The 25,302-nt window shown below is 34.8% G+C and overlaps 2 protein-coding genes across 2 annotated transcripts in view; one reads left to right on the top strand and one right to left on the bottom strand.

The window, feature by feature from the left end:
* The window catches only part of LOC134838956 (uncharacterized), a 48,213-nt gene extending 30,888 nt beyond the window's left edge, over nucleotides 1–17,325 (top strand). The window contains exons 24-31 of the mRNA XM_063854328.1: nucleotides 1,819–1,895; nucleotides 2,066–2,129; nucleotides 2,540–2,753; nucleotides 3,519–3,633; nucleotides 3,975–4,033; nucleotides 5,638–5,774; nucleotides 8,464–8,607; nucleotides 17,197–17,325. Coding sequence (XP_063710398.1) covers nucleotides 1,819–1,895; nucleotides 2,066–2,129; nucleotides 2,540–2,753; nucleotides 3,519–3,633; nucleotides 3,975–4,033; nucleotides 5,638–5,774; nucleotides 8,464–8,607; nucleotides 17,197–17,325 — 939 coding nt within the window. The remainder of the gene's footprint in view (nucleotides 1–1,818; nucleotides 1,896–2,065; nucleotides 2,130–2,539; nucleotides 2,754–3,518; nucleotides 3,634–3,974; nucleotides 4,034–5,637; nucleotides 5,775–8,463; nucleotides 8,608–17,196) is intronic.
* The window catches only part of LOC134840327 (C2 domain-containing protein 5-like), a 302,083-nt gene that overhangs the window by 261,385 nt on the left and 15,396 nt on the right, over nucleotides 1–25,302 (bottom strand). The gene's annotated exons all lie outside the window — the stretch shown is intronic.

The following is a 25,302-nucleotide window of genomic DNA, read 5'->3' as shown; positions in this document are numbered from 1 at the left end:
TTTCTAAAATTTGTAAAATTTATACCCTAGGTTGCTTATAAATTGTTTAAATCTTTAAAAGCGCCAGCCTTGCACAATTAAAAAAATACGTTTGGAAAAAAATGAAACCAATTTTTTATTAAAATTTATTTTTCTTGTAAAGTGTCGTGGTGGCAGCGTTCTGTCGTTTATAAGTGCTCAGAAACCGGCTAACTGTATTGCTCCGACCAATCCTTCGCTTTTGTTGTTTTTTCACTTCAAGCCAATATCTGTTAAGAAATATCGTTTTTCTAAACTATATTTAGGTAAAAAACGGCAGAATTAGATAAAAAAAACTGCAAAAACAGAACAGCGTTTGCTGAAAAAACTTTAGTAGTAAAAAACGTAGAAACCTGTATTGGGGAGGTTTGCTTCCCAATTTTTGTCTAATCTTCTCTGAAAGACGAGAATTATGCTGATTCATTGCGAAAATAATTCTCTCTCCCCTTTACTTCGTGAAAAAACCAGAAAAAAATTTAAAAAATGACCCTTTGCTTCCATTATTTTTTTCTTCTTGAAAAATGTTTGAACAACTTTAAAACTGTGATTTTTGTCATTTGAATTTGCGTACCCATTCTTACTATGAAAACTTTATGATTTCAAATGTAACTTTTTCTTCTATATCAACAAAAATATAAAAACTTAGTTGCGGCCAAACTGTGAACTGAATAGATGCACAATTTTGTTTCTGTTAATTCCCGGATTGGAGACACAAGTGGTTGAACCTGTTAAAATTCTGCTGGAAGGATCAGAAAAAAAGAAAAAACAAAAAAGAACAAAGGGAGTGTCCTTGTTGTGGAATCAGCTCAAAATTCACAAAATACACAGTTTAGCCTTGTAAAATTTTCAGTCGCGAAAATTTTTTAGTCTTGCACTTTTCAACATTACACAACCAAACAAACGTCGTCATTTTTTTGCAGGAAAGTTTGAAATTTTTTGTCTATAACGTAGTCCAGGCAGAGTCTCTTTGCGCAAAAGAAACAAAAACAAAAATGTGAAATGTGTGTTTTGCATGCAGCCAGCACCCTATTTTTTATTTAGTATTGATAAAAAACTAATGTTTCAAAAAAAAATTCCGCAATCAACAAGCCCTCTTTTTTCAAAAAAAAAGTTTTTTTAGCCGTTTGTAAAAAGTTACAAGTATTTGGTATTTTTATGAGTAGTTTCAACAGTCAGTCTGTTAACGCAATTTATCTGAGGGATTCTTGACAATCAAAATCAACCAGTTGGTTTTATCATGTGAGAAGATTTTTGGTTAGTAAGCTTCGGACTAAACACTGAAAAAGTTGACCGAAACTCGAAAAACTTAAATTATACATAAGGAAAAATGATAGTTTTCTGGACGTATTAAATTCTTGTTTCACAAGTCTGATATAGCATGACCATTTTTTTTTGTCAACTCGGGTAGCATGATTCTTGACTATAGTTGTTACCCTTAAGCAGAAACTCTGATGCGCAAAAAAAACTTAAAGTATTTTTCATAAGTTTCAGTGATATTCAAACTTTTCTCACAGCCAAAATTTTTCAAAAAATGTCCCAGTGTTTTCTCGGAGGAGTCACTCTTCATAACAGTTCACTTAAGATAAATTGACTTTTCGTAATTTTTTTTATTGCATAAAGCTTTTGGCAGATTGCTTTAAGCCAGCTTTTAGTCTCGCTCCACTCTTTCTTACACACAAAAATTTTCTGGACATGATTTCAAATGAAGATTATTTTTTCCATTTTTCGAAATAGTTCTTCCGACCATTGAAAAATGGGAGGAACTTTTTATTGTTTTTGAGTTGCTTTTGTTTTGAGCAGGTAGCGCTGGTCGAGGAGATTCTACTGTCGCGCATTTATGTCAACCTCAACACAACAGTGCACACGTTCAAAATAAGGTAGAAAAAACGAATCTTCATAATGAATAAAAACTAAAATCGGTTTGATATATTACCGATTCTAATGATATATTACATCTATATATAAAAATATTTAAATAAACACTATATCGGTTTAAAAACTAAAATAGGTATATTTCAAATTGTTTTCAGGCTTTTTGTTCTTCTAGGTACAGTAATGACGCGGAGGGGAAAATTTGGACAGATTACGAGGAGCTCAATGTCTGGCGGGAGGCAAGATTTTTTATATTTTAGTTTTTAACTGATTTATGTCAATTACAGCTTCCATTTTGGCCTTGGTTGCTCATAAATCAGTAATCCGAAATTAATCATGATCAAATGATTTGAATATTTTAATGACCATCATTTTTTCTCAAACTTTTTTCTCTAGAAGTGATGAAATTTATCTCTCTCAGTTATAATAGCCAAACCGAGGTAACTCATTATTATTTTGTAAGTTTAGGATTATGATTATTTAGACAATGTCGTTCCGAAGTTTACTAATAATGATTAAAAAAAATTAATTGAGCTCCAGCAGAATTAAAAGCGTCATAATAAATTTCGCTTCGAGTTATCTACAATAAGTAATAATGTTAATGGAAACTAGCAACTCTTACTAAGATCGAATACTGTATCTGTTTTAGTTCAACTTGGCAGATGCCTATAAGCCGACAGATTCGAAATTCACCAGTGCCGCATACTCTGTCGGCTACTTCGACATTCGGGTTCCGCAGCGACTCAAGTGGCTCCAGTTCATATTCACCCAAGTAGACCCCAAAGGGGGAGGGGTCACGTGGCGGTTCGAACTGTCGGGGTGCAAGGGGTCTGTTGGTGCTCCTCCGGCTGAGGACTACATGCGTTAGTATCTCTCGACTTCATTTCGGATAGTAGCGGCCGAACTCTTTTGTCCGTCGGATTTTTGCTTCCTTTTTTCTTTGCGTTGTAGATAATTACAAATAACACAGTTATGTCAAAAATGAAAAAGAAAAATATTCTAGTAGGATCAAAAATCGTTTGCTGGACAAGTTGCAAAAAAGGCTCCAACGAATGTCGGTACTCTTATTTGAGCTTTAAACAAGTAAGTTTTTTTTTGTTTTTTTTTCGCCGAGGCAGACAGTTGTAGACAACTTAACTTTAGCCCACAAAGGGATTCGTTGGCAAGTTTTTCGACCAACACTCGACTGCACTATAGAAAATGTTTTTAAAAATTTTATTTTTATTTATAGCAAACTTTCTCGTAACGGAAAAATTCTCTACCAATTACCTGGAGGTGAGAAGGACTTATTAGTGACAAAATTTAATTGGGCTTAATCTGTCTGTGACTTTGTAGTTTCGATAACAGTTATATCTTTCCTCAATTTTTGCACTAACTTTTTTTGTCTATTCTCTCTTCGCTCTAAAAAAGGAACGTTTCACGCCTTTTTTCTCAAAACTGAAATGTTCGTTTCCGGAATTTGAAATTCCAACTTGAAATTCTGCATGAAATCTTTTTAGTATGGCATATCAGTCGAACGCACCTGGTTTATATTTGAAGTACCGTTACCTTGCTTGTGTGTACACAGCCAAGGTATAATTGTGCCAGCTGTCAGCTCTTACAACTGTGACAATATTTGTCGTATTCAGGAGCGTGTGATGGGGACTCGAATGTTGCGGTGAGGCCCGAGTCTTACTCAAGAGGCTTCATCGCAGACTCCGACCGAAGAGCGCTCTATGTGTGTGAGAAAAATCTACTTCACAAGTGAGACTTCAAATTTTTTAAAGACGTCGATACGAATCTGATAACTTAAACGGTTTCAATTAGAAACAGGGCTGAATTGTCTCAAAATTAAATTTTTACCGAATCGTTTTTGTGGCAGAATTGTCTGTATATTTTTGACCAGATTATCTTAATTTTAGATCGGCTGAAATGTCTTTGGTCGATTAAGTACGGCAAATAGATGCTTGCCGAAAAAATGACCAGCTTGTGTCTTGGTCCTTTCTTTCCTGGATAAGTCAATTAGAAGTATCCAAATTTTTGGGGTTTGGTTTTAACCAAAAAGTCTAACCGAGTCATAACTTGACACACCTTTGGTGATTCAGGGAGAGCGTGATGGAGTGTCTTCGGATGACAACCTTCAACGGGACATTCCGGTGGACTGGTAAGTTGGTCACACGGATAATACCGGACTTAATAAGTAATAAAAACGATAAAAATCGAGATGTAATAAAAACCCGGGACGAGTTATGCGATGTGTTTTGATCGAGGTGGGTCGAACACATGTCAGAGTTGAATTTAAAAATCCTTAGTCGAGAAGGCTCTATATTCGATGTCAAAGTCGGAACCTAAAGTCGATCTCAATGTAAAAGTTATGGAAAAGTTTTAGGAAAAGACGTTTTTGGTTAAAAGTTTGAGCGAAAACTTTCGACTCATTTTAAAAAAATCCATTAAGAATGCTGCGTTTTCCAAAAGCCACCGAAGGAGAGTTGGTTGTCGCAAACCATAAGTTTCAAGCGATTCCCTTCAAAAATTTGAGATGCAGGGATCTGAGAAACTTGAGAAACTAGTAATTTTTATGAGTTTTTTTAAAAAAATTACTTGCTAGTGAACCTTTTTTGTTGCAATTTTAAAACAAAAACCCAAGTTTAATTGAGCGATTTTTCTTTAAAGATATGGTCTCTGCAACGCACTGCCCATTCCAGAAACAGTTATGCTTTTGATCTGATCAAACATTGACAAAAATTATTACGCGAAAGGCAAAAATTATAATTTTACTTTGAACAAAATAAGGTGATTACTTGTGTGTTTTATCGGTCAAATTTGGTTGACTATCATGCTGTACGAAAACACTTTTTCGTTGAGCTTGGTTGAACATTTTTCTCGGTAGAACTTAGTTGTAATAATTTAAGTTTTGGTGTAGATGGGCAAAACAAAATGAGCTTGGGTCGAGTCGGTAAAAACATATATCGCAAACCTCAACCCGGAAACAAAAACGGAAATTACGTGAACTGCCCGTACCGAAAAGAAAAAAAATATTTCTGGCTAGAACACTCCAAGTTTCAAATCTAAGTTCTGGGCCAGAGTTTCTCATTCAAGTTTTTTCTAATAAAGCAGAGATTTTTCAAATTGTTCTGTTTCTCATCTAATTTCTAATCAGAACTTCGCCAAACTTAGACTATTTCTAGCCATAAAAAGTCCCCAATCATACTTAGCTAGAGAAAATTTTTTTACCACCAGCACCCAAAACCTGAAAACAATTAATAGTTGTAGCAATTTAATGCAAACTAACACTTGTTATACCAAACAGAAGCGGATTGGGGGGGGGGGGGGGGGTTGGACGCCTTCCTCCTGAGGGATTTGACCCCCTGCCGACCCAAAGGGTCCCCCCTTTGCACTATTTTGAGATATCCATTTTTGGTTGACTGACCTTAAAATTTTTCTAAAGGCGCTTTTGGCGCCAATCTATACTCATTTTGAGGGGGGGGGGGGGCGCCGAAAAAACGCAATTTTTTGGTCAACATTTTCCAAAAAGTGCCTAAAAACGTCTCTTTTTTTGCCTTTTTTCAAAATTGGCCTGCGGCACAGAAAATTTCTGTCAAACTAGAGTCTTTATAGTCGTTTGGGAGAGCTCGAAAAATCAATTTGGTCGACCTAAAAAAAGGTCGTCATAATTTTCAAATTTTTTTTTGAAATCCGCCCCCCTCGCGCCTGATACTAAAGACTTCAGGGGTGAGGATGTTGATTTGGTCTATTGTATGTGTGTAGTGTTGAGCAAGATAATGGCAGGCGTGATTGGCTACTTGGCCAGTCCTGACTTCCAGCTGTTCGCCATCGGGAGGAGCCAGAGGACATACATGGCATCTTCTGACGTCGGCCACACCTGGATGACTGTTCCCACTAAGGTTAAACAAATACTTTTAATCACTTACCACTGATTTGTGTAAGAAAAAGTGAAACCATAGAGTAATAAAAAATTAGAATCAATTATTATTTATTCAATTGAAACCATTTAACATTTAAAAAATGAACTCATATAATGCTAAAAAATTAAAACCGTTTTGCTACTCTTCAATATCAAAACATTTTTTTTTTGTGTTGAAATTCTGACAAAAAAGTGTCCTACAATTTCCCGGGAAGACAAAAATGCTTAACATACTATTTCATAGACCAAAAAAACTATGAAAATAGCATGATAAGCATTTTTTCCATACTATGAAATTGTATGATGAGAGTTTTTTCCATAAACGAAAATACCAAAAAATGTTTGTTTTGAAAACTTGTGTTTCATCCGAAACGCTAATCCTGGACTTTTTATCTCAAAAAACCCAGAGTGTAACTGGCAGTTACCACGCAGATACGCTGCATTTGGTGATTTTTGCCACCTTTGTTAGTTTTTATATTTTCACATGGAAATATATATCTAAAAACACAACCACAACTTATTGTATATAGTTAGATAACTTTTGGTTTGAAAATTTTGGTAGTTGAGAAAAAAGGCCTGTTTTTTTATAACTTTGTTTTTATCTTTTGGGTGAAAAACTCATCCTGGACTACAATTTAAACACAAAAAATCAAATTTTGCATGCAAAAATTTTTTTTTTGCAAAAATTTATATTTGAGCACAAAAGCACGTTTGCAACCAAAAAACGGATTGAAAATTTTTTTACCTCAAATTTGAGTTTTGCATATAAAAAATGCATATCATACAATTTTCATATATGGAAATTATATGATAAGCATTAAAATCATGTTTTGGAGAGTCAAAAGGCATTCTTTCAGTAAAAATTTTTTAAAAACTTATGTAAATTCATCCAGAAACATCGTTAAACTCTTTTTGAAGATTTTGTTTTTTCTATAGCCAAGTGCTTGTCATACAATTTTCATACACAAAAATATTATGATTCACGTTTTTTTGACCGAATTTAAAATCATTTTTTTTTGAGCAGAATGATTCAAAAGATGGAAATAGATCAGAAGTATTTCTCTAAGAACTCTTAATACAGTTTTTAAATTTTGTATAAAATTGTGTGACAAGCATTTTTTCCCTAGTCGCCATATATGAAATTGTATGATAAGCAATTTCCTTTGAGGACGTCAACCCGTGTTAGTACCATACAATTAAACACCAAAATATTTTATGACTTAACACCAAAGTTGTTGCTATATGAACTTCTTATCTTAACTCCTATCACACCGAGGTTATTCCTGCAATTACCGCACGCATCAAAATAAACAACTTGATTTATATATGTTATGCTTGCTAAAATGAGGCTTTACAAATACTTCAGACTCTTATTGACAATTCGTTTTGTATTCTCAAGAAGGTTTTTCACTAAACCATTATGATTACTAAGAGAACCTAAGTTTTCCCAAAAAGTGCTCAAAAACTGCTCTTCAAAAGTTTTCCTGTGGCACATTTTTTTTTGTCAAAATATCGTTGTAAGAATGTCCTGGGAGAGCTAGGAAAATTAATTTGGTCGAACTAAAAAGAGTACAATTTTTTTTAGTTTCCCTCATCCCTCGAGAAACATCTAGATCCGCCCCTGAAATCAAAATTAATTTGTTTAGAAGCATGTAACTGCTATACCTAATGATGTAGATCATCTATAGGTGAAATACTAGTAATGAAGTAAGCGGCTGATCTAAAATTTTCACGAGGGGGGAGCGGATTTTCAAAAAATTTCAAAGACTGTCGATTTTTTATAGGTTGACTCAACTTAAAAGAAATCGACAAAATTTTGGATTTTTTTTGAAAGTCCGCTCCCCCTCATGAGAACTTTAGATCTGCCCCTTACTCTATTACTAGCATTTCACCTATAGATGATCTACCTCATTAGGTATAGCAGTTACTTGCTTCTAAATAAAAAATCTCTAATTTCAGGGGCGATGTTTCTCGAGGGATGGGGGAATTTCAAAAAATGTATTTAGGTCGACCAAAGTCATTTTCTGAGCGCTCAAAACATTTGGCCAAAACAGGGTATTTTTACTGCTTTGGGTGAAGTGGGAAAAATAATTTAGTCGGACTAAATTAATTTTCTTAGTTCACCCAAAACAGTAAAGACCTTGTTCTGACCAAACAATCTGCGCCGTAGGCAAATAATTGAAAAAACAGGCCAATTGCGTTTTTTGGTGCGCGTTTCCCTTTCGAAATTAGTACATATTAGCGCCGAAGGCGCCTTTATAAAAATTTCAGGGTCCGTCTGTCAAATTATTACAAATGGGATCCTTTGGGTCAACAGGGGGTCGAATCCTTGAAAAACGAGGCGTCCGAACTCCCCTACCCCCAAAATCCGTTGGTGCATAGAGTGTTGACGCAAGTTTTTAAATGCAAGAAATACATGAAAGATAATATAGAAATTGTGTTCTTTTTAATTTATCAACTCAACATTTCAAATTTTTTATTTGTTTTTATGTGTTATTATGGCTAATCCCAATTAAAATCACAATTGTCTAAAATGTTCAAAATTGACTAAATTGAAAAAAATTGCTCAAATTTAATTTCAAAAGTACGGCAGGGGTGGGAATAAGGGGGTTGGAAAAGAGGCAGCAACTGCATCTGCTTTTTTTGTCAACCCTGGATGTTAATTTCAGGACTGGTGGGAGGCGAGGGCTCAGAGTCGACAGAAGTTCAAGCCAGTGCTCGTGATGCCCCCCACGCTCCCATCCAATCACGTCAGTGACTCCACTGTCAACTGGGGGGCCAGAGGACTAGAGGACCAGTGGACAGAGGGAGAGGTAAAATATATCAAGAAAAGTTATGCCGAATAAATTTCCCATTTACAGTTTTTTTTGACTTTTTGCAGTTTTTTCACTTCAAGTTTACAAGTATATGAAAAAAAATCTTTTTTGATCTTCTGCGTCTGTCATGCGTACTTTTTTTACAGGACAAGATATTCAATTGCGATAACTTGTAAATATACACATGAGTAAGCGAAAACAACAAAAAAAAACAATTGGGAGTCATCCATTAAAAACGAAGTCGCGTTCGCATAGTCAACTCGATTTAACAACTAGTCTATAAGATACGGACAAGCTTCAATTTAAGATAGTTTAGCTATTGGAACGTTTTCGGATAAGAAAAATACTGCTCGTATCGGAACGAAACCATGAAAGTTCTAATTACCCTTTTAAGGTTTTTGAGGGGTTGGTTCAACGCAAATGGGGGGTTAAACTTACGAGGGGAAAACTGGATGGGGGAGGGGGCGGTGGTAAACTGACGAGGAGTAAACTGGGGGGGGGGGGGGGGTTAATTTGCGGAAGGGGGTTGTTCAAAGAGGCGATGGAATTCACGTAGTATAGAAAAAGTAGAGAAAACTTAAATAAATAAAATCTTGTGATAAGTAAACATTTAAGAAACGTAATACGTAGCAACTGCACGAAACAGGAAATAAGATAACTTTGAAAATTTTTTTGCCAAATTCTTAATTTATGCTCAAAAAATACATCATAATCGATTATAATCTTTTACAATGGATTGAAATGATTAAAAATCTTATGAGTATAATCCATTTTTAATGGGTTACAATCGATTATAAATAAGTTATGTTGATATACAAAATACTAGGATTATAACCCATTTTTGATGGATTGTAATCCATTTCTTTTCTAATTTTATAGAGACTGACTATAAAATGACAATATAATCGATTATTATCCATGGAACTCCAGTGCGGGTACGCTAAGTGATCATAGAAAAAAGGTGAATAGCACAACTTAACCAGCCTGCAAAAATATGCCAACTTTTAAACACATACAGCATCACAAAATAACTCACAGATGAAACAAGTGTTTGAAAAACTCAGCTCAGGGGATCAGTTTCTTTAAAACACCAGAGAACATTGTTTTCAGAAGTATAGAAATCTTTCTTTGTGTGAGGTAAAACTTTCTTCGATTAAGAAACTGATCGCCAAACTTCAACATCAAAAGCTCATCGTTGTTTACAAGTCATGGTTTTTTCTAGAAAAGAATATTGCGATTGCGGTTGATGTAGAATTTGAAGATTACACCACGATCTCGAGTGTTTTGCCAATTTAGTCGAATAAAACATATCTTGAGAAATTGACTTATTTTCTCCTGCCGAAAAATTTTGAACTGCAGACTGCAGTTAAGCAGATGCTTTTAGAATGAATAAAATGGATACAAAGAGAGATTATTGACTCCGTTGATTTTTTTGAAAGATGAAACCTTAAAATTAGAAGAGGAGCAACAAAACGAGTCAATCACGGCTAAAACTGAATGATTAGCAAGGAACTCGGAAGAAAAATGATTCTTCCATTCGAATTAAAGCACTTCAGACTCAAACTAGAAACCAAGACATTCAACAAAATGCGCATGGAAGAAGCCGCCTAATAATGTTTCTAGCGCTAGCTCGCAAAAGTAAACGTGTTTTTGCTCTAAAGTTTTCAAAAATCAGAATATTTTGGATAAGCATCGCTGAACTCTGTGACGTTTCAAATCAAGTATATATCAGAAAACCGAATGTGACATTCGAATGCCCCAATCCACTTAACAGACGCAAGAGAGATAGAGATAGAGAGAGAGAGAAAAGCTGGAATAATTCTGGGGCGCATTACCTGAAATGGCTAAAAAAAGGTGACTTTTCCAGCGGAGAGTAAGAATGGATTCTCGAGAGTTTTATCAATAACATGAAGAACCATGAAAAAAAAACGATAGCTCTTCACCGAAACCCGAAAGCCTCACAAACTTCTAAACGATATTCCAATAAATGACAAAAGAATTGCTCTTGAATCGTCACAATTTGTACATTATTGTTCAATAAATGAATACAGGAATTTCAATGAACGAGAGCCAACGCTCGCTATAGATTGAGAGAACCCTTACTTGAAAAGTGGCAGTAAATTTGTGAAGGGACACTTCGCTGTAAGCCTTACAAAAAACGCTGTCTGTACCTCGTATAATTTCAAAAGGCATATAACAAGGATCTTTGAATCCAGCAAAAAATTGTAAACATCGTCATTAACCATGAGTTTGCCATGTATCCATTGGATCAGCCTGTTGTGAATAACCCTGTACCATGTAAGTAACCTTACAGCGTAATAAACGCATAGTCAAAGGCAAGACAAAGTGACTCCGACGACTATTCTGTACTCAATCCGGCGACAATTTTTGATGAATAAGGAGAGATGTCAAAAAAACTATTGAAAGTTGGTTTGGGAATGAAGGTTTTGGTTCATCTTAAAATCCAAATGGTTTCAACTAGACAGCTGAGCATGCTAAGGAAGAATGTGCTACAAAAGCTTAACTTTGGTGACTTCTATCTTAAAATCAACCCAGTCGACCAGTCGACCCAATCGACCAAGGATATCTACTGCGGTTTAACGGACAACAAAGATTATTATTTGAGTGATAATACCAACTAGATCTAACTGATGGTCGTAGGATAGAACGGTGTTCTTCATTACTGACAGCCAGAAAAACGACAACATACTGAGAAAGAATATATTTCCCCTTGTTGGGATAGAATTTGCACAGACATCTTTTCCTTACTTCAAGAACACCCCAATAGAACCGGAAAATATAATTGGAAAATAAGACTTGGAATGTAGAATCGGAAATAAATCGAAAAAATCAATTGAATGGGAAAAAAAAATGAACGTTACTCATTTTATTGACCCTTTCAAATCGATACAAATGAAGGCTTTTTTACATCTACCCCCAGCAGTAAATCAAGAGTTTATCTGCGACGAAGATAGACTTATCGGCCTAATAGTACTCACTTGCAAGAAAGAAAAGTCAATAAAGCTAGAATTAGACTCGAAAATTGAAATCAAACAAATTCGTAAGAATAAATATCAGATAGCAGATATTCACCAACTGGTAGATAACGTAGCATCCCTTTCTTCAAAAACTCCTCGGAGAAGTTTGTTTTGCAAAATTAGATCTTAAAAACGCACACAGTCAACTGAATTTGGAAAGTTTTGCGGGCAAACATTGCAGTTTTTTCATCGTGTGCGGAAGTAAGAACGGTTCTTTCCAGTTTCCAGTTTTTCAACTTGTTTTCACGGACTAGGCGAATTGCAAATTGACTTTCAAAGGGTGATAGACTCAACCATCGGTTTCAAAGGTAGATAGACTCAACCTTTCACTTTTATATATAATGGACATTTAAGTTTCTTCCGATGGATGTTTTGAAGATCATCGAGAGATAGTTTAGGTCGATGACAAGAAGAATTAAAGGTACATACTTCAAAAAGGAGCTAGAATGTCTCGGTTTTAAGATATTGGAGTTCGAAATGGTCCCTTTAAGAGATCAAACAATTGCAATTTATTCCATACAATTTCCTCCAAATCTGAAGAAACTGCGCCCATTTTTCCGATCGATTAAAAAATTATTGAATTTTTTCCCAAAAATGGCAACTCCTGGAAGCCATTTAAGACCTTTACTAAAAAGTTGGTCGGCAGATTAAACAATCGCTTTCAGAAAGCTGAATTCTGAAATTGAAAATCAAACAGAACATAACAATTTCGACATCAATTTGAATACAAAAGTTAAAATAGGCGCCTCACAAAACGGTCTTTTTGCTACGCTCCAAAAATGCATGGGGACTGATGAAGACCACTCAATTTTGCCATTCAATTTTCAAATCCCTACAACGCGAAACATTCAACGATCAAATTTGAACTGCTGCAAGTCGTTTGGGCCGTAGAAAATTTCAAAAATTATTTGTACGGGGCTGAATTTGAAATATTATCAGACCACAAAGCATTAGTTCCCGCTTGGTCTTGTATCCACAGGGAGAGAACATATCACTGCAATTTAGCAAAGATAGTTGGCAGGTTTTTAACTCTGCAATTCACGAAAAAAAAACCATTTTGCCGAAAAAATATGGGTTTTACCAAACTCATTTTAAAAATTCTAAAGAAAAAACCCATATCACGTGCAAATTATGACAAAGAAAAATGCGAGAGCCGCAACTTCCAAAATCACTTCAATTATAGATCCATCGGATATTTCGAGAAATCAAAGTCAAGTTCAAGTTCACAGAATCAAAGTTTTGGAAAAATCCATTGACAGAATAAAATGTTATAAGATTGTCGCGGGCTTTCCAAACTCAGCTAGTTCCGAATTGAAAATTTAAAAGTGTAAGCAATGCCGTTCTGAAAAATTAGATATTCTCAGTCGGATTATTCTGAAATTATTTTTTCTATTAATTTTTCATCTCAATTTTTGCCTTTTGCGTTTTTTGACTGTTTGTTCAAAATTATTAAAAACGGCCATGGAATCTAATGCTATAAAAAAAACAAATTTAAAAAAACGGAATTGTAATTAATCACTCTTCATCCGATTTGACTGTAAGTTATAGTGCTGAATTTTGTCCTCCAAATAATCTACCATAACCAAAACAATGCCGCGTGTATCTCAAATTGCCTAAAAGGCCATTAGAAATTAACAATTTCTTTGATAAAAAAAATTGTCCAGCTCACTGCAGAAGATAACATCTTGAAACCCCTGGTCAAAGCATAAGAAGAGAAAGAAGTAGTTTCATAAAGATCTCAATGCTTCAATTGGCGTATTATGTATGGATAACAAATTATGATCACCGTACGTTACACGAAGGTCGGCCAGACCAATTTGTAATGAAATTCGTTTCAAAGAATAATTGGTGGCCACACTTAACTCTGATGATTCATTTTCAAGGAAAGAACTGCTGAGACTGCTTCAAAGCAGGTATACATCTTACAAGGTCTACAAAGCATTCACTAAGTTTTCAAGGTCTGCGAATTAAAAATTCAAAACTAAGATATTAGTTAAGATTTTGCAGGCCCAGTGGGTTCAAATAGTAATTATATCCATTCATCAATAGACAGATACTCAAAAATTCCTAGAGCTAAAATTACTTCCATTAACTAAGCTAAAACAGCTATCGACTGGGGACCCGTGGAGAAACTTGAAACTTTCTCAAACTAAAAAAAATCGAGGACATCAAAAATACCAAAACGTTACCTAAACTGTTCAGTTTCTAAAATCATTTGGATTCTTCGGATTATAAATCAGGAAAAAAAAATTGTTTACTTTTCGAAAGAACACTTCAAGAGAAAAACAAAAATTCTGTGGAAAATTTAGTCTATCAAGTTATCAATGATTTTTACACTGGGCAGATGATAGAGTGGAGTATGGTTATCTAGGCACTCCACTAGAGAACAAGAACAGACAACCTGTCAAGAAAGGATATGACTCCGATCCAAGTCCCTCTTTTCCACAGAAGTTGCCGAAGACGAAGATCATCAGTATTTGGGCTCGAAAAATCTTTCAATGCTCGAACACTAATGTAAAACTAGCCAGTGGAAAATTTCTCCTTAATTCTGACATGTGAAAACTCATCCAATCAACTTGGACTTCGCGACTTCCATTCGCGACTTCAATCATTCTTACGAAGTAGTGTGACAGAACAGAAGAATTGGCAAAAAACATAGCAAGAAGTCGAAGTCTCTCCATAAGAAAATCTCATGACAATCAGAATGAGATTCGTTCGACGAGATCCAGTAATGAAAAACCGAAGAAGACAGGCTCCGGTAAGAAACAAAAGGAAGAACTTCTCCCAAGGTTACTTAGCTGAAGATCCTTCTGCTTTCGATACAACAAATTGAATTGATTGGATGAGAGGACAGAAAAGTGCTTATTTGCAACTACGGCCATTCAAACTCAAACCGTTAAACCCCACTCCAACTGGTAGCCCAATTAAACTTGCACGAGATATGGAGTTAGATTTAGACAAACAGGGACCATCAACAGAATGCCTGATAAGCATCATTCCTGCTCAAACTTCCAACTGCACTGAACTAGGAGCTCGAGATACAATCCAGCCTCCTTTTGCATTTGACTTTTACGACACTCCTGTGGAACAGTTAAACCTCAGCGGACAAAAGTGATTCACAACCGCCAATTTTCAAAATAGACGATGCTTATTCTGCCAAAAACTGACCAGTTTTCGAAATGCCTGTTCACTTTCACGTTATAGCTGTATTTCCACAAGGTCTAGGCGAATTGTTGGATCTGCAAATATCTCAGGTGAAAGTTTATTTGTAGATGTTGTAGGTGAAAAAGGCTTGGGCAGCGCAGAGTACTTGATCATCCTCGGTAAAGACGCTATTAGTGATCACATTGCAGAATAATAGATTTAGATTGCAACCTCAAAAGACAGGTCGAAACGTATCTCGAAAAAGTTTTTCCTGAAACTCAATTCCAGAACTTGCGAGTACATTTTCTTTAGATCAAAAATGTTGTGGGGCTTTTCATTTGTAATTCGTTTCAAATTCCTTTCGAGTAGGTTAAAATCCCTTTTAGACAAAATCGTTCGCCACCGGATGCTTAATTAATTGCCAGTCAAATTTTTCTATACGTGACTCCACCGAATTTATACAAGATTACAAACAGTGGTAAAAATAACACTGAACTTATCACTACTTAAATCAGTGGGTGCTTTTCATTAATGTCACCCCCCATATTACTCAAAAATTTGAAACTGGTTCATCAATTTTTCAATTCAGAATTCTACAACTTTGTTTTACCTCAATAACTTTCCAATTGCGTTTGACATTTTTTAAGCTCAAATTTAGCTTTAGTAGTGCAATCTAAAAATAATTCACCTAAACCTTGGTGCAAATTTTTCATACATGACTAGAGTATTTTATTCTTATTTACATATTTTTGTCAGTCTTCGCTCTCTGCCAGAGAAAAATTGATTATTTGCATCTATAATTTATGGAATTTAAATTTTTCCATATGGGGTAAGTGCTGTGTTTCCTTAATTTATTTTAACGAGTTACTCACTTTTCCAGGTTATGTATGACCTTGACGATTACTAGCGATCTCCATCGGAGTGAGCAAATTCAGAGTTTTTGCGTTTAGTTAGGAAAAGACTCTTTTCAATTGAATCATAATCATTACTTTCTTACTAAATTTAAGCTTAGCTTAGAGCATTAGTTTAGTTAAAAATTTGCTACATTTTATAAGATTATATCTGTTCACCATTCGATAAGTCGGAGCCACATCTTGCTCAATTAAAATATAAGAAAGCACTGGCAAAAGCATAAGGCCGTAGTTTACTTTCAAAATTGAAGTGTAAGCAAAATTGTTCCGTTTTTAAATTCAAAAAAAGGAGACAAAAAGATATGTGACTTATATATAGTTTTTTTTAATGAAAAAGTTTGTTCATATTAGCCGCTAACACCTCATATTTAGAGCGACATAGATCATGATTTTTGGCAAATACGGTAGCGCAGGAGAATCGCATTGATATAGTGGACAGGGACAACACATTCCATTACGAGGCCAAACTGTGCACTGGATAGGAGCACAATTTTGTGTCTGTATGTTCCTGGATTCCAGATACAAGTCTTTAAATATGTTCCAAAATGTAAGTGCATTCCATAAACAAAATTTCAGTGGATTAACCTAAATTTTGTCGGCACATTTGTTTTGTTGCGGATTCCGCAACAAGCCAATTCAGCTAGTTGTTCTTGATTGCGCTACTGTAAGTGGATTCCACAAAATGTAAGTGAAATCCGCAAAATTTAAGTGGAATCCTTAAACAAAATGCGGATTCCACTTACAATTTGCGGATTCCGCGACATCGGAATGTAACTGTACACATGACTTATAATTTGTATGTGGATTCCACGAACTGTTCTGGATTCCGCATATACGGTTGCGGATTCCACAAAATCACCTATTTTTGGAGCGATTTTGAGCGGTGCATTGTTTTAGGTATTTGTTTCTGGAATCCAAAACAGCATAGGACATCAAAGAAAAGAAGGAATGTTGCGGATTCCGCGACAAATATGATTTTGGCCTGTTGCGGATTGAGTTTACAATGCAGAGAATGCACAGTTTGGCCTCGTAATGTCAGTCAAACTTTTTTCTTCGTTAATAGCAGCGCCGGTGTTGTTTCGGCGACCGATTATATATAGACTGGACAGGGGTTCATACTCGCGGAGCTTATCTGGAGATATTGCATTTTTTGTTGCATTCACTGAACTTTAGTTGCGAGTCTGTAAAAAATCCGCGATAGTCTTAAAAGTAGTTGCGATAGACTGAAAAAATATGAGCACTGAAATTCGGGACGTTATTCAATAGACTGGACATTAGTTGCGCTAGTTTGAAAATTACAAGCAATAGACTGGATTTTAGTCGCGGTAGTCTGGAAGTTATTCGCGATAGACCGGATGATAGTCGCGATAGTCTCGAATGTGTTCGCGCTAGTGTGAAAATTTGTAAAAAGAGCCTGAAAAACTATTCGCATTTTTCTGGAAAAAAATAATAATTTACCGTTTCAATTAAATTACTCGATACTCTTTTTCTAGGTTTTTCGGGCTAACAAAGACGGGGTGTACTTCCAGCAACATCAGATGACGCAGAATGGCACCCAGACTATCTGGACACTTATATACGACTGGGGATCGGCTTGTTGCTCCGGCATAAGCACGAAATGAGATCTAATGAGAATTATTTCTCAAAAAGTTTGAAATCGTGAAAATCTAAGTGTGTGTAATCCTAACTTACGAGTTCTTTGTTTGTTTCCAAACTGTTGACTTAATTCAAGTTTCACGTGTTTCAAACTCATTATGCTGGTTTTTAAGTGTATTTGATGGTATAATTTAGCTAGGATAGGTTGATTTTTAACGAAGTCATGATCATAGCGAGTTGCTTCTGAACGATTGATTGGATCCACTTAGCTCTGATTAAGGTCGCGCCTGTCCTAAAAACGTCAAAATAGCGATCATATCATCCCGTGTTTTGATATAGCAGAGGAAAATATTCGGGGACAGCATCAGAGGAACTTACAAAGTCCTCGGTAAATTCTGAACTTCCTGGCAGGAGCCGTTCAAGAGCCGTCTGGAAGTCTATCAAAATTTGTTGAAAACTCAAATCAAATTCAAATACCGGTTTGAAAAATCGAATTTCTGAACAGGGAAAATCACAATACAGAAACAGCACATTTATTTTTAATTGTATAAAAGTTTACCTGGGATGGCACCGTCGTTAGTCAGCGATCAACTAACGATTAAGTTTTGTTGACTTTTGGTATCCTAGTAGCGATCGACAATCAAGTATTGGTCCTCCGAGAACTGATTAATGTGCTAACAAACGGGTCGAATATTAGCAATCAAATATATCATTTTGAACGGGTATCAGCGCAACAACACTTTGAACTTATAGTTTTATATAAAAAAAACCGATAGAGTAGTTTATAATTGAGTGGTGTAAAGTAGAGTACACCATCTGTTCCTCACGCATTTTGTTTTCCACCACGCATCCAGTCTCAAGTATGAATAATCGATTATGAAATGAATTTAAAACCAGTCTTACAAAAATTGCAAAAAATTGATTTTAATGCACTGATAATCGATTATTATCTCTCTTTTTGAAATCAAATATAATCAATTATAATACTTTATAATCAATAATCGAGTGTTATAATTAATTATTTTTATCCGAGTTTCTAATTCAATTGTTTTGCAGAAAAATCCATTATAATCGATTATAATTGATTATAATCCCTTTTTTGTCCATTTTGTCTTTCACCTTGCACCTGATTTGCTTATATTTTATGATAGATTATAATAGATAAAAGATTATGAGAGATTATAAAAGATTATAAGAGATTATAAGAGATTTCGAAAAAAAATAAATAGTTTGTATTTGACTGTAATTTATTATAAGTTTGAAAAAATTGTATCCTTATAATGGATTATAAATCGTTTAAACATCTAATTTTGGCGCATATAATAAATTTTAAATTTGATGAAAGTACAATTATATTTGTAAAATGATCGTTCATTTTCTCTTTTTACTGAGTGCGGGACCGGATAAGTTGGTGCAAACTTTTAGCTCAACACTGTTCTTAACCCTACCCTTATTTTCTAGTCTCAAAACATTTAAATGAACACTAGAGAAGGCAACGTTAGAGAGAGAGAGAGAGAGAGAGAGAGTGTGTGTGTGTGTGAGAGAGAGAGAGAGAGAGAGATAGAGAGAGAGAGAGAGAGATAGATAGATAGATAGATAGATAGATAGATAGAGAGAGAGAGAGAGAGAGAGAGAGAGAGATACATTTTTTTCTGATATCCTTGCAAATGGTCTGCCAATTAAGGCTAGTCAAGCTTCAAAAAAAAATTTGGGTTTGAATACAATTGAAGCAATTTAAGTGCACGCTGTCATAAGTGTACACAAAATTTTAAAATGATTTAAATAATCTAAAACCAATTGGAGAGCAAGAAATGAGAAAATAATGGAAATTCTAAAAGGTTTGCACACATCCGTGGTTTCGTAGAAGTTTTCACTCTGTTGAAAATTTGACTGATGAGCGTTTCTACCTTATTTCAACAATGTTACGGATTTTCTTGTTCCCCAGAGTTCTTGAGAAACAGCTGAACCCGCACCGAGCACCCATGGATTTAAACCTAGTATAATAGATTCCCGAGACAAAAACAATCCATTTTAATCCATTAAAGATGTAAAATTCAGCAATCGATTATATTGCCATTATAATCGATTTTTTTTTTTGAAAAAACAAATATCCGATAAAATCCATTATAATCGATTCTAAAACGCAATTTTTGTCACTGAAAACGAATTCTTTTGCCAAGATAATTCATTATAATCGATTCCTTTAAATAATAAAACACAATTACAATTCTTTTTTTTTTTAGAACTATATTCGAATATTTTTGCAGAAATTTTGCAAATTTTGCAAGAAGTTTACAAAATGTATGACATGTCTTATCCTGAATACCATGTCTCAATGTCACCTCCTCAAGCTTTTTTCTTTCGCCCAACTAAAGGGTTGCGGGTAAACTGGGGGGTATAATTAACCCATTCTCTAATTCTCACCCCCTCCGCAATATGTTATACGTAGCAATGTTATACGCAGCACTAAACAGGAAATGAGATGACTCGCGCGACATAAACAATTTTTCGAAACAAGCCATTATAATCGATTATAATCGAGTATAGCGAATTATTTTGGCGCAAAAGTATTAGGATTATAATCAATTTTTAACGGATCGTAATCAAATATATTGGATTATATTGACATAAAAAATTAAATTTTTTATAATCCATTTTCAAAGGATTGTTATAGGTTATTTTGTAATTTTTTAGATACTGACCTTATTATGACGAAAAAATCCATAAAGTAATACAAAATTCAAGAAAAACTAAAAAGGGTTCCTTAATTGGTTTATTTCAACGGCTATATATATATATATAGTTTTCCGGCATACAAAATATTCCTTTCCCGTTGGATTAAGGAAAAATTTTGAAAAGCCGTTTTACATTTGAAAACAATTGTATATATTGTATAAACATATAACTAGCCATATAAAAAATCAAAATTTAAAACTTCTTCTCAAGGCTAAACTAATGGTTGGTCAAAGTAACAAACTCAAACGTACTTTTTTTCTTTTTGAATATTTTTAATTTGCTTAGAATGTTTTTATTTTAGAAGAATAACTAGTCAGAAATTCAACATCAGATGCTAGAAAGGTTTTGGCGTTGGATTTTGTTGTCGGCAAAAATGTTCGGGAAAAATTTTTCGATTGTTTGTTATTTTGTAGACTAGTATGGCGAGCAGTTATTTTTCAAGATGTTTGTTAGTCAAAGCCAGAGTAATTAGAAAGATCTTATGTTCAGATTAAAGTGAGAAGAAAGTGCAAGGGAAAAACTAAACCCTTCAAAAAAATTGCTCGTATCAGGGCGAAGATTGACTGCCTTTTAATGTATATAGAGCAGTAATAACATGAAAAAATTGAATGATGTAATAAAGATAATATGGCAATTTTTTAACCCCGCTCACAATATAAAAAAGCGATATATTTCGCTTCTAGTAACAAACTAATTTTGGCAAACAAGTTGCCTTCAACCAATTTGGAACGATTTCTAAGACGGATAAAATCTCCGCTTACGCGAGTATAGCGCGAAATATATCGCGCGTTAGTTGTACCAAATTGGCCAAAACGGCAATCTTAAAACCCCCATAACTTTACAAGTGATCACAGGTAAAATATCTTTTCAACTTTAATCTCAGGACAACAGTACCTCTTGAATGATTTTTAAAAAATCCGTCAAAATGACTACTTAAAAAACCACTCCGAGCACAAATATTCTGTTTTTTTTTTCGTTACGAAAGTCGGTACAGAAAGCTCAGGGGCGCTTTACTTCTTTTTCAACATAGACAGAGCCAGAGTAATTAGAAAGCTCTTATGTTCAGATTAATGGGACAAGAACGTGCAAGGGAAAAACTAAAACATTCAATAAGGTTTTACAGCAAAACTTTAGTTTAACTTCTAGTGTTTTTCGAGAGTACTGCTGTATGCAATATGCAATGACGATGTTTGTAAAATAGGGTCGTAAGCTCTATATATAGCATGCAACTGTGTGCACTTTATAGAAGTTCGGCGAGCTCTTTGTGAACAGAAAAGTTAAGAGTGTTTAAAGGGTTTGCTCCGATGAGTTTATCAAACTTGTGATGCCTTTGAAAGAGTTGTTGATTTCTACAATATTTTGGTTTTATTAAAATGATGATATGAATGACTTCTTTGTTCTAAGCTGAGCTTCATTGATTCAAATCCTGTCTCAATCTATGAGTTAGACTGGAATGAACGATCCGATTTGATCGATGTTCATTGAGGTATGATTCACATGCTTTTCTGTTCTGCAAAAAATTGTCGACGATAAGATTGTACCGAACGGTTACTTTAAGAAAAACAGTTTTCGATAAAAATTTCGTCTTTCAGATGAAAACAATTTTCATCATTCTTCAAACAGCCTTCTTGATTTTGGATGTAACGGTGAGTTTGCAGATCACAACAGTTTTCACTGCAAGATATGTAATTGAAAAACAGTATAGTGCTAAGAAATGGAACTTCATGAAGATGATGATGTCAAATGAGGTTGCGAGATGGTTACTTCTTTGAACAAGCAGTTGAAGAAAGGCTGAAAAACTGATTGCCCCGGCATATCAGGATAAATTTTTTTTCGGTTGTGATGAAATGATTATCGCGGAGATCAATTATAATAGAAGGTGCGTTGTTAGTATGGTAATAATGAATATATCTAGTTCTACTCCCGCTACGACCGCCAATAGATTCTCAAGGAGTATAATGGAATCCGGAGATAAAAACAATCCATTATATTTCATTAAAGATGTAAAATCCAGACCACGAAATCGATTATGATGTGATTATAATCGATTGTTTTTGAAAAAAAAATCCATTATAACCCATTATAATTGATTTTAATCCAATATTTTTGGCATGGAAATCGATTATTTTTGCCAAGATATTCGGTTATAATCAATAATTGTTGAAATAAAAGTCCATTATAATTCATTATAATTGATTATTAAACATTTCATTTTTAGAACTAAATTCGATTATTTTTGCTGATATTTTGAAAATTTTGCAAGAAGTATCCAAAACGTATGCCACCACGTCTTTTACTAAATGCCATGTCTCAACGTCTCCCCCTCAAGTGTTTTTACCACCTCTACAACTAAAGAGGGCGTTCTCAGGGTTTTGGAGGGTGGGGGAGGGCTGAGGGGGGCTAAATGGGGGCGGGGGGTTTGTGTCAACCATTAACCCCTCTCCCCCAAAGTCTATTAAATAATCCCTCATGTTCATTCATAAAAGGGAGTGGTGCTTGTGGTAAATTGGCAGGGAGGGCCTAAAAGGGGGGAAATAAACAGGGCGGGGGGGTACAGTAGAGGGGGAGTAAACTGAAATGAATTGAAAGAAAGACACAAAAAATTTATAAATTTTAATTTGAAATTCAATGTTTTATGAAACGTAATTTCTAGCAACTGCACTAAACACGAAAAGAGAAAAATTTGAAAAAAGTGTAATTTTAATGATCAACCTCTCGGAAAAATCCAATATAATCGATTATTATAGACTACTTTGACCTAAAATATTAGGATTATAATCAATTATTTTGTAATTTTATATATATAGATACTCATGGCTGTTGTGCGATGCGGGCTAGAACTTGGCTGTTGTGCGGCTGCTATAGTTTAAATAGGTTGAAATGGTGTCAGTGTTTTCTAAAGAAAACGTTCTTGTTAGTTAAAATGGTGTCAATATAAGTTAATATGGTGTCAGTGTTTTCTAAAGTAGAAAATTATGTTAGGTTTTTACTAAGCGTTCATTGCTGGTTGAATGCTTAGTAATTTTATCCTAAATTATAAGTCTCACCTTAGATCGTCAAATTGTCTTGACAAAAAGTAGAGTAGAAACAATAGTTAGAAAAGGTATGAATTAATTAGTTGATTAGATACAGAGCACTGGGTTATTAGATTATATAAATGAATCGAACAGCTTAAAGAAATATACCTATGAGGGGAGGTTGAGCTAATCTTATTTTGTTCATCAATATTTTATCTTCTTACTAAGGTCGGTGGCTGATTAGTATGTATGGTTGCCCTTGATGTTTGTCCAAGTCAGCACTTCTGGTTGGGTCGTCTGAATCGTCTTGCCGTTGTCCTTTGAGTACTTGTAGTCCAGACTTCCTCGGGGGTGCGTATCTCGAGTATCTCGATTTATAATTTTTCAAATCAAACTTAAACTGAGAATTTATTCTCTTTTTTTAAATGAAAAGGGCTAGATTAATTTTAGTGTTAGGGCAGAAAAGAAAAATTATTTATTTTTAAAAGATTTGACTGAAGAGAAATGACTTGCTGCTGACTGAGCAAAATGAAACACTGAAGATTTCAGGCCAGTCCTTTTGCTCATAAGCATAAACCGGCGGCTGATTCAATCTTTAATTATTCAGGTTTCACCTGCTCCTTTGTTCTCCCTTTTTAATAAGGGAATTTCAACTAGTTTTTTATTTGATTTTTTCAAATCAAATATCTTCAACTTATTAGTCCCCTTTGATAAAAACCGCAGCCTTCAGTTTGTCTTATTAAAAATTCATATTACTCTCTCTGATGCATCATATTGCAGGTGCACCTCTGCTTAATCAAAGCAAGGAGAATTTCAGTGCAGCCGGCGAGACTGCTAAATATTTATCCAGTTTGTTTCAAGTTAAGTTAAAAGGGACGTATTAATAATCGCCGCCCTTTTAAAATATTGAGCATGAAAAAATGAGAAAAATTGGACAAGTATTTAAAAAGGAGTGGATTTTCAAAACAAGATTTTATAGTCCTAATAAGAGTAAATCAGTCAATATCTGATTTAGTGAAAAGAGGCTTTAATTTAAATGGCACGCTCCAATTTAGAATTGGGTCGTTAAATAAACAATTAAGACAATGGTCTTTTGTGTATGTGTAGTATTTCGCAATACTACAACTCACCCCTTTTTTTAGAAAATTAAGCTGTTCGATTCTTACAGTTACCATGGTGAAATTTTAACACTTTAATGATTAAATACTATAGTTATAAAATTTAAAGAGAACATCAAACGAAAAAGTTATAAAGACAAGTTAGGTTTTATCTAGAGCTTCCTTCCGGATTCAAGCTCTACGTTGTATGATCTGAGGATCGCTATCTTCCTCTGTGAAGCCTCTAGTTTTTGTTGCAACTTCACGATTTTCTTCTTTTTAATCTTGTTTTTGATTCGTAGTCTGCTCATTCCGTCCGTAAGTTGTTGGATGTCGTCCTGTTCTTCCTGTCTGCTTTCTTTTACATGGTTCGGAAAAGCAGTTATTCCTTCGAACGGGATGGTGACTTGCGTGCCTCCTGCCTTGAGGATGTATCCGTGTTCCTCCCTCTTCTTTAACTTCCAGAAGTTGTTTTCGTTCTTTATAACCCCTTCTGGCTGGGTTATGAAGTCGATAGGCATCATTGCCTTTTCCAGTGTCGTTGAGTTAACGACTTCTATGAACGATGGCAGTTTCCATCTGTTAAAATTTTCCTTTATCGAGTACTTTAAACTCGTTATATATTTTGGATTTTCCGTATCCAATTTGGTTTCTCTGCACTTCTGCAGCTCCAATCTTTGGGTTAAACTGGGAAAGTGACGAGGGTTCTTATTTAACCCGTCGTCCATTGAAAAAGATTGACCTGCTACCGGTTTCCGTTGTTGCTTCCTGAGAGGCAGCTTTCTTTTAAATTCCTCTGGTGCAGGGTCTGCGTTTCTGCAATTCCAGTTTAAAATTGGGTCGTATTCCATTTTGCTAAACATCAATATAAAATGACCAAATATTCAAAATCCCGAATTACATTCGGATATTAAGGCTAATTATCAAATGTTTAAACAATGAATGACAAAGTGTAAAATTGTATATATATAAAAGGTGGAAAATATAATCTTGTGGTTTCTCACAAACCCACCACGGAAAACAAATGAAGAAAGACGATCATGGTATTTATTAACCACAGAAATACAAATCAAGAAAGACGATCATGGTGTTTAATAACCACAGGAATAAAGCACTTTACAACACTGAGTTCAGCTCAGATATTAAACTTATG

Source organism: Symsagittifera roscoffensis, chromosome 2 (genome assembly GCF_963678635.1).
Source record: "Symsagittifera roscoffensis chromosome 2, txSymRosc1.1, whole genome shotgun sequence".
NCBI lineage: Eukaryota > Metazoa > Xenacoelomorpha > Acoela > Convolutidae > Symsagittifera > Symsagittifera roscoffensis.
Note: the sequence above shows the minus strand (reverse complement) of the source record. Positions and strands in the feature narration are given on the sequence as shown.